General features: G+C 37.3%; 1 protein-coding gene across 4 annotated transcripts; it reads left to right on the top strand.

Moving 5' to 3' along the window:
- Positions 1-298: 298 nt before the first annotated feature.
- On the top strand, positions 299-9,856 carry LOC111193786 (carboxypeptidase N subunit 2). Of its 4 annotated transcripts, XM_049479095.1 has the most exons (3): positions 325-406; positions 7,016-8,526; positions 8,698-9,856. In XM_049479095.1, exons 2-3 carry the CDS (start codon positions 7,024-7,026, stop codon positions 9,550-9,552), a joined length of 2,358 nt encoding a protein of 785 aa, XP_049335052.1. In that variant the 5' UTR covers positions 325-406; positions 7,016-7,023; the 3' UTR covers positions 9,553-9,856. The 4 variants fall into 4 exon arrangements, with proteins under 4 accessions (XP_049335053.1, XP_049335052.1, XP_049335050.1 ...); XM_049479096.1 differs by lacking the exons at positions 7,016-8,526; positions 8,698-9,856 and adding an exon at positions 1,061-3,254 and having other exon boundaries at positions 299-406; XM_049479093.1 differs by having other exon boundaries at positions 7,016-9,856.
- The last annotated feature ends 350 nt before the right edge of the window (positions 9,857-10,206 follow it).

Raw genomic sequence — 10,206 nt, 5'->3', positions numbered from 1 at the left:
TTCCCACAGGACACTTTTGGCTGGGTATGTTTGCTTGGTGGACTATTCTCAGTCCAGTAGTGACAATGAGGTGTTTAAAAACTCCAGTAGCACTGCTGTGTCTGATTTACTTGTACCATCAAAACACACACTACTAACACACCACCACCACCCCATTCAGTGGTGAAAAGGATCCAACACCTTAAGTAAAGTAGGGTGACCAGATTTGGGTTTCTTTAAACAGCTATAACATCAGACATCCCAAGTTGCAAAAGTTTATTTCAGGGAGGTTACCACCCCCCTGCCAAAAAAAAAACAAACAAAAAAAAAAAAACTTGCACACACCAAAAGATAACGAAACTTGCACTACAGGATCTGAACCACAAAATGAGCACTCTGAGATCTGAGCGGAATAAGAACATTTAAGGTAAATTTAAAATGTAATATATTTTATATTGGCATGTAATAATTAAAGTGTAGTACCTTGTTCTTATTAATTATTAAATTGCATGAAAGAGGTTGAATTATTTAAATAGTTGATGTTTGGGGAAACATATTTTGGATACAACTGAGAACTGTAGAAGGATTATGGCATTTATTAATTTATTAATACACGAATCTATATAAATATTCTATACATTTGATCATTTTTAAGACGTGTGGTACAATACATTGTATTTTCCATATTTATTTAAAAAAGCATTCGCTATTAAAACGTAAAAGAAAAAAAAGATATGTAACAAACAGTACTACATGTACTGTACAACATGACAGATAAGACAAAAAATAAATATTGCTTATATTCTAAAATAAATAAAAAAAATATTGGTTATAAAAGTATGTACACTGTAAAAAAAAGTCTTGGACAAAAAAAGGCATTATATTCCTGAACATGTTTTGCTGCTGACTAAACTTAAAACCTATTGTTGCTCAGACTTTTGATCAGATTTAAAAAAAAATGTTCAGTAATTAATCAGTTTTTTTGTTAAGTTTAATTTTTTTACAGTCTATATGGAACATACATATGTTATTGTACGACTCAATGTTCATCACTGATGATTTTTTATTTTTTTTTTCGTAGCCAGAAACATGCTGATGGAAATAAAAGGCCTACATTTCTACATTCTACTCCATTTGATTTGTTGTTCTGGAGCTCAGGACATCATTGCTGAGCAATATCAAGATGTCTATGACAAGGACGTGACAACAATCCCAGAAACACTGAAAGATGGAATCAAAGAGCTCTTCTTTGTTAGTAGTCAGATTGATGTCATACCAAATGGAGCATTCTCCAAAAACCCTCAGCTGGAGAAAGTGGAATTTCTTGGTACATCGACGTCATCTGTAGAAGAAGGTGCTTTTGAAGGTTTAGAGAAGGTGGCTACCATTGAGATCTCAGGAACCAAACTAACATCACTGCCTGTTGGAGTTTTTAAGAATCTTCCCAACCTTAATACTTTAATTCTTAAATCAAACCACATTCAAAGATTGGAAAAGGGGCTTTTTGATGGTCTCAGTGCTCTTGAGAAACTGCATCTGCATATTAATGAGATTTCATCAATTGACGAAGGAACGTTTGATCAGTTGGAGAATCTTCAGGAAATTCACCTTGCAAAGAACAAACTCATCTCCATCTCATCAGCCCTTTTCTCTAACCTCAAGAAACTGCAGGTGTTTAGAATTTATGAAAACCAGTTGACATCTATGCCAGATGGAATATTTGATAATCTGCGGAATCTGAAGGAAATTGCTATACATGGCAACAGAATTACAAACATACAACCCGATTTGTTCCCACATAAAAACAAATTGACAAAACTTTTTTTGGACTCTAATCTCTTGACTGAACTGCCACCGGAGCTATTTGTGGACTTTTCTGCACTCAAATCTTTAACTCTGCATCACAACCAGCTCACCAGTCTCCCATCAGTCCTGTTTAGTGAAACTCAAAAAATTACTGAAGTTGGTCTATACAGCAATAATCTCAAAAGTTTACCTGCTAAGGTCTTTGCCCCACTGAAGAAGATAAAGAAGCTTGACCTGTCATCAAATCAATTTTCACATCTCTCTGGAGAGTTTTTTGAGGGTCTTGAGAAACTTTCAGAGCTTAATCTTCAGAAAAATGACATTGAATCAGTTAAATCAGATGACTTTGCACATCTACAGTCCCTTTTAACACTTAATCTGGCTAAAAATAACATAAGCAACCTTCCAGGGGATGCTTTCGATTCTCTACCAAAGCTCAGTAAGTTGTATTTGAATGACAATCCATGGCAGTGTGATTGCAACCTGCTGCCATTCTACACATGGATGAAAGACAATGAGGGGAAAATAAGATCTCCAGAGAGTATAACTTGTGAGAACCCTGAGGATCTGAGAGCACAGTCTGTTCTTTCATTAAAAGGAGATCAACTCATATGTCCCACAACTCTGCCACCAACTACAACAACTCTCCCACCAACTACAACAACTGTGACAACAACTCTGCCACCAACTACAACAACTGTGCCAACAACTACAACAACTGTTCCAACAACATTGCCACCAACTACAACAGCAACAACCACAACTCTTCCAGTCACAACCACTGTGCCTACAACAACCACTATTACAACCACAACCTTACCACCCACAACCACAACCTTATCACCAACCACAACTCTACCTACCACCACCCCAGAAACCACTAGGCCTACAACTCTACTTCAGACTACAGCAACACCAACCACTACAACAATACTTATGACAACTACACCAACTTTGCTGACCACCACCTCTCTGCCCACAACGAAACCTTACGAAACCCTAAAAACAGTCCCAGTTCTCCCAATCATGACATTAGTAACTAAAACAGAGACTACAACTGCCCCAGTCCTGACCTCAAGTTCCATAAAAACCACAGTGCTCACTTTGACAGCAGCAACCACAGTGCCCACCACCACCACATCATTTAAAACCATCTTATGGATAATTTACTGTAGCGCAGTGTTGTTGCTGGTGGTCTGTTGTACAGCTGTGTTGGTGAAATTCATATACCTCCCATATCATCCCCTCAGGGAAAGAGAAAGTGTCATCCTGCTCCATTTTTATAAGAAATCCATTTTACAGAGCCAAATCTCAGAGACAGAGACTGTGGCCCTTTAGTGACTGTTGTTACGCACATACATTTAGGAATACCTGCTAAAGGAGAAGCACATATCGTATAATCTCCTTTATTTAGGATCAATTATGATAACTTGAACACTAGGCACAAAGTAAATGTGTACATATAAATTTTCATGTCTAAAATATATATTCTATAATAATAATCTATAATCTATAATATAATAATCTATAATATATATTATTCTGTGAATCATATCACAATTACCCTGAAGCAGATGCGAGTGTGTGTCAGGTTTAACAAAATAAATTAATTTAAAAAATGTTTATTTTTGGCATTTTTAAAGAAGAAACTGTCAGAAGAAGCTTTAAGATCTAGTCAGGTGGGTTGTGGATATTAAGTTTTCAGAGTGTAGACATAGGCTGTTTGGTGCTTGTGTTTGGCGAGTGTAAAACAGACCTTTAACTCAACAATAAACAGAATAAAGAATAAAATAATAATGCTGTTCCCTTAAATGAGCTGCTGTTGTACCTTCGCAGCATGAATGCACAGGTCAGGATCCTCTGCTGAGATGTACAAAGCATCACACTGTTAAGATATGTATGCGCCAAAGTCAGAGCGCACCTGGCTCTTAAAGTGAATGACAACTGGTACACTGACATATGTCCAAAACACACCCATGATTAATTAAGAGTATTATTTCATGCCTTTGTGCATTTCAAGCCACACAAGGTGTATTTTTTGTGCCCTCACGATACCAAAGACACACCAACATGCCTTAAGTCCAGCTGTGTGTGAGGGCATAATTCAGCTAAACACTGATGAAGGAATGATCCTACCTGATGGTCACTGTGAAGAGTTTGCAGTAGTGAATGATTGGTGTATTTGTAAAGGGAAGGTTATGTGTTTTCTGTTTGTCAAATGTTGATGATCGGATCATAAATGACCACAGCATCCTAATTTATAGATGTCTGATATTCAGGTTTGGGTTAAATGTTGCTGATTAGATGATAAATGGCCACAGCAACCTAGATTTTAAGTGTTTGGGGTTTATATTTGGGTTAAATGTTGCTGATCGGAACATAAACGACCACAGTATCCTCAATTATAGGTGTCTGATCTTTGGGTTTGAGTTAAATGTTGCTGTTTGGATCATAAGTGGTCACAACAACCTAGATTTTAAATATCTCGTCTTCATGTTGGAGTTTATGGTGGATGATTGGATCATAAACAGCCACAGCAACCTATATTTTAGGTGTTAATTCTTCATATTTGGGGAAAACATTGCTGATTAGATCATAAATGGCCATAGCAACCTAAATTTTAGGTGTTGAGTCTTCAGGTTTGGGTTAAATGTTGGTGATCAGATCATAAACAGCCACATCAACCTCAATTATAGGTGCTGGGTCTTTATTTTTGGGTTAAATGTTGAAGATTCCAAAGCTTTTTATCTTTAGCCAGACTTAAGAGTCTTTGCGTAGAGTATATATAGTGTATATATAAAAAGAACACTGTAAAATGTACAGTAACTTGCTGACAGCAGTTAGCTAGTAGTTGCTGTAGAAAATGTTAAAGTATGCAAACTGTACATGTAATCATAGTACCTACAAAATATTGTCGTAGATCATCATAGCCGTGATGTTATTCGTGATAACACATTCCCTCTCGTGTTTTATTGCTTAAGTGAATTCTTCAGTAAGTATATTTCTCACATTTTTCATTATTTTCACATCAGTTTTTATTTTCATGCAAAAAAATAACATCTTTATGTCCTACGTAACTGTATATAGACACAACATGTTACAACAGCTAGCATTAGCTGAAATGTACAGAGAAACAGTGAGTCTTTTAGCTTTACAGGCAGATGCTGGATGCTTAGCTCAGCTTGCTAGTGTTAGGCTAGCATTTTCAGCTTGTATTTTTTCAAGTGATTCAAGTAGAGTGCTTTAATGAATTTAAGGTTTTCGGCATTTTTTTTTTTGCCTTTTACTTACTATTCTATGCTACTGCTATGCTAAGCTATGCTAAAATTATTACGAATGAATATGCTGTATTATGGACAGTGCCTTCCTCCAAAAAGTAGTTACACCACAACTGTAACAGAACTGAAACTTAACTACAAAACGGTGTTTGATTTATACAGACTAACACCACAAAAGTTAGCTTGAAAGCAAAATTGGGAATAAGCGAAGATGGTAACGTTAGGACCGTGAAATAACGCTAATACTCTCCTCTCCTGCTTTGTGGAGTTGTCTTCAGGTAAACGCTGCGCATTTTTGAGTTTTTTTGCTTGTTTTGCTGGGTGGTGTTGGTTTTAGTTAGCCGGCTGAACTGTGGTTAGGTTAGCGTAGCTTGCTTTAGCTCAACATTAACTTAACCTAGCCTGGCTGGTTAGCATTCTGGCTGTCAGACGGCATTAGCCGAGCGAATTTCTTTCCCTTTTTTCCACAAAAGACAGCCAGCGCTGCGGGCGAGCATGCCGTGGTTGAGCGCTAGGCTGTGCTAAGCCAATGCTGCCGCTGATGCTGTTGATGATTCTAAGCTGTCCTGTGTATATACACCATTACTCGGCAACGTGTCGGCGGAGTGATACAGGTTTAGTGTGATCACAAATATCATCACGGCTAGAACACTTCTCAACCAATCAGATTGTGAGGTCGGAACTAACTGTTGTATAAAATTCAATACATTCCATCCATGATGCTTTGCAGATGTTCAGTAACAGTAAATATGTGTTCATTAAATATTAGTAATGCTGTGAAAACTACACAGATCTGTTACAGTTCCCTTAATTTTTGGAAAAAAACAATGAATCATTATGTGTCCCAACAATCTACATAGTTAATTGCAGTCAAAGCAGTTATTGGTAATGAGTATAGATTAACTTAGCACAACCACTGGCTTGGACTGCATTTTACAGAGAATGCACTGTGGTTTTATCTTCATTTTTTAAATATTATTATTATTATTATTATTAAAAATGGGAAACATATGTACAAAATCCTGATAAAAAAATTCCAAACTTCCAACAGAGCAAAAAAAAAAAAAAAAAAAAAAAAACATTAGTAAGTTCTACTGCCGTATTTGGATGATGTTTTTTTTTCACTCTTTCCTCTTATCTCTGAAAACAGAAAGTGACCTCCCTGCATCGGTCTTACGTTATTTGCACGACGTACACCAGAGTAATTGCTGGGGCAAGGAGATAACATTTCTGCACTACAGGATCTGAACCAAAAAATGAGCACTCTGAGATCTGAGCGGAATAAGAACATTTAAGGTAAATTTAAAATGTAATATATTTTATATTGGCATGTAATAATTAGAGTGTAGTACCTTGTTCTTATTAATTATTAAATTGCATGAAAGAGGTTGAATTATTTAAATAGTTGATGTTTGGGGAAACATATTTTGGATACAACTGAGAACTGTAGAAGGATTATGGCATTTATTAATTAACATTATACATGAATCTATATAAATATTCTATACATTTGATCATTTTTAAGAGATGTGGTATAATACATTGTATTTTCTATATTTATTTAAAAAGGTATTTGCTATTAAAACGTAAAGGAAAAAAGATATGTAACAAACAGTACTACATGTACTGTACAACATGACAGATAAGACAAAAAAATAAATATTGCTTATATTCTAAAATAAATAAAAAAATATTGGTTATAAAAGTATGTACACTGTAAAAAAAAAGTCTTGGACAAAAAAAGGCATTATATTCCTGAAAATGTTTTGCTGCTGACTAAACTTAAAACCTATTGTTGCTCAGACTTTTGTTCAGATTTAAAAAAAATGTTCAGTAATTAATCAGTTGTTTTGTTAAGTTTAATTTTTTTACAGTCTATATGGAACATACATATGTTATTGTACGACTCAATGTTCATCACTGATGATTTTTTTTTTTTTTTTTTTTCGTAGCCAGAAACATGCTGATGGAAATAAAAGGCCTACATTTCTACATTCTGCTCCATTTGATTTGTAGTTCTGGAGCTCAGGACATCACTGCTGAGCAAGATGTCTATGACAAGGACGTAACAACAATCCCAGAAACACTGAAAGATGGAACCAAAGAGCTCTTCTTTGTTGGTAGTCAGATTGATGTCATACCAAATGGAGCATTCTCCAAAAACCCTCAGCTGGAGAAAGTGGAATTTCTTGGTACATCGACGTCATCTGTAGAAGAAGGTGCTTTTGAAGGTTTAGAGAAGGTGGCCACCATTGAGATCTCAGGAACCAAACTAACATCACTGCCTGTTGGAGTTTTTAAGAATCTTCCCAACCTTAATACTTTAATTCTTAAATCAAACCACATTCAAAGATTGGAAAAGGGACTTTTTGATGGTCTCAGTGCTCTTGAGAAACTGCATCTGCATATTAATGAGATTTCATCAATTGACGAAGGAACGTTTGATCAGTTGGAGAATCTTCAGGAAATTCACCTTGCAAAGAACAAACTCATCTCCATTTCATCAGCCCTTTTCTCTAACCTCAAGAAACTGCAGGTGTTTAGAATTTATGAAAACCAGTTGACATCTATGCCAGATGGAATATTTGATAATCTGCAGAATCTGAAGGAAATCGCTATATATGGCAACAGAATTACAAACATACAACCCGATTTGTTCCCACATAAAAACAAATTGACAAAACTTTTTTTGGACTCTAATCTCTTGACTGAACTGCCACCGGAGCTATTTGTGGACTTTTCTGCACTCAAATCTTTAACTCTGCATCACAACCAGCTCACCAGTCTCCCATCAGTCCTGTTTAGTGAAACTCAAAAAATTACTGAAGTTGGTCTAAACAGCAATAATCTCACAAGTTTACCTGCAAAGGTCTTTGCCCCACTGAAGAAGATAAAGAAGCTAGACCTGTCATCAAATCAATTTTCACATCTCTCTGGAGAGTTTTTTGAGGGTCTTGAGAAACTTTCAGAGCTTAATCTTCAGAAAAATTCCATTGAATCAGTTAAATCAGATGACTTTGCACATCTACAGTCCCTTTTAACACTTAATCTGGCTAAAAATAACATAAGAAACCTTCCAGGGGATGCTTTCGATTCTCTACCAAAGCTCAGTAAATTGTATTTGAACGATAATCCATGGCAGTGTGATTGCAACCTGCTGCCATTCTACACGTGGATGAAAGACAATGAGGGGAAAATACGATCTCCAGAGAGTATAACTTGTGAGAACCCTGAAGATCTGAGAGCACAGTCTGTTCTTTCTTTAAAAGAGGATCAACTCATATGTCCCACAACTGTGCGACCCACTACAACAACTCTGCCACCAACAACAACAACAGCAACAACCACAACTCTTCCAGTCACAACAACTGTGCCTACAACAACTCCAACAACCACTATTACAACCACAACCTTACCACCAACAACGCGTCCAACTACAACAACACTTCCAACTACAACAACAACACTCCCAACTACAACAACAACACTTCCAACTACAACAACAACACTTCCAACTACAACAACAACACTCCCAACTACAACAACAACACTTCCAACTACAACAACAACACTTCCAACTACAACAACAACACTCCCAACTACAACAACAACACTTCCAACTACAACAACAACACTTCCAACTACAACGCCAACCACAACTCTACCTACCACCACCCCAGAAACCACTAGGCCTACAACTCCACTTCAGACTACAACTACAACTACAACACCCACCACTACAGTTACAACCACAGCACCAACAACTACAGTTACAACCACAGCACCCACAACTACAGTTACAACCACAGCACCCACAACTACAGCAACAACCACAGCACCCACAACTACAGCAACAACCACAGCACCCACAACTACAGCAACAACCACAGCACCCACAACTACAGCAACAACCACAGCACCCACAACTACAGCAACAACCACAGCACCCCCAACCACAGCAATGACCACAGTACCAACAACAGTACCCACTACTATTGTGACAACCACAGTACCCACCACTACAACAACAACTACAGCAACCACTACTACAGCAACAACCACACCACCCACCACTACACCAACAACCACACCACCCACCACTACACCAACAACCACAGTAATGCCAACCACAGTTACAACGCCAAAAGCTACAACAACATCTCTTCTGACAACAGTCAGAACAGTCGCCATCACACCCAAGACTTTTGTTTGCTCTGGATCCGTCTACTCTCAGCACTCATCCTCTTTACTTCATTCTTCTTCACAAGATGACAGGGCTTCATCATGCAAGGCTTTGATGATTTCCTACACCATTATGCTGACACTGGAGATCTGCTGTACAGTGGTACTGGCCAAGTTTACATACTCTCTGTACTGTTCTCTTGAAGAGAAAGAAAGATTCTACTCTAGAGTCAACCTGACTCGATTCTCCTACAAAAAATCCATTACATTAAGACCAGTCTATGAGATTGAAACTGTGGCTCTATAAGAACCTGAATGAACTGTCTAGGTTGTACCTAATGGAACAGTATACAACTATGGTATGTTAATAGGCGGTAGTAATGTACTGTAATACTAAAGATCATGTACAGATCATGTTGTTGCCATCAGCAGCCAGACTCTGAGAAAAAGTGCAATTGGCATTGTGTGATGTAGGTCAGCACAGGCATCTCTCAGCTGATGTATCAAAGATGGATTGCTGTGCTTCCTTCTGAGTGTCCTGGCTCACTGGTGATGCTCCATCAGCAGCAGTTGGAAAAGAGGCGGTGGCTGACTTCACATGTGTCAGAGGAGGCATGTGCCAGTCTTCACCCTCCTAGTGTTGGGGCATCACTAGTGATAGCAGCAGCCCTAATGAGTTGGTTGTGTAATTGGCCATGCAAATTGGGGAGATAATGGAATAAAATTAGAAATTAATTATTTTTGTAAAAAGCAGTGTTTAAAATATATTCCAAGATAATTAAAGTTGTAATATAGTTGTAAAAGCCACACCATGTTCTTTTGCCTTTATTTTTTAAAAATGAATCACTGTGTGTAGCATGTGTTAGAGAATTGTTATTGTGATTGGGCAAAAAATCTGAAAAGTTTAATTGGCATTTGCTACAATTGGTTCAGAGGAGTTAAACAGACGATGTATAGACAA

Source organism: Astyanax mexicanus, chromosome 5 (genome assembly GCF_023375975.1).
Source record: "Astyanax mexicanus isolate ESR-SI-001 chromosome 5, AstMex3_surface, whole genome shotgun sequence".
In the NCBI taxonomy this organism is placed as follows: domain Eukaryota; kingdom Metazoa; phylum Chordata; class Actinopteri; order Characiformes; family Acestrorhamphidae; genus Astyanax; species Astyanax mexicanus.
Note: the sequence above shows the minus strand (reverse complement) of the source record. Positions and strands in the feature narration are given on the sequence as shown.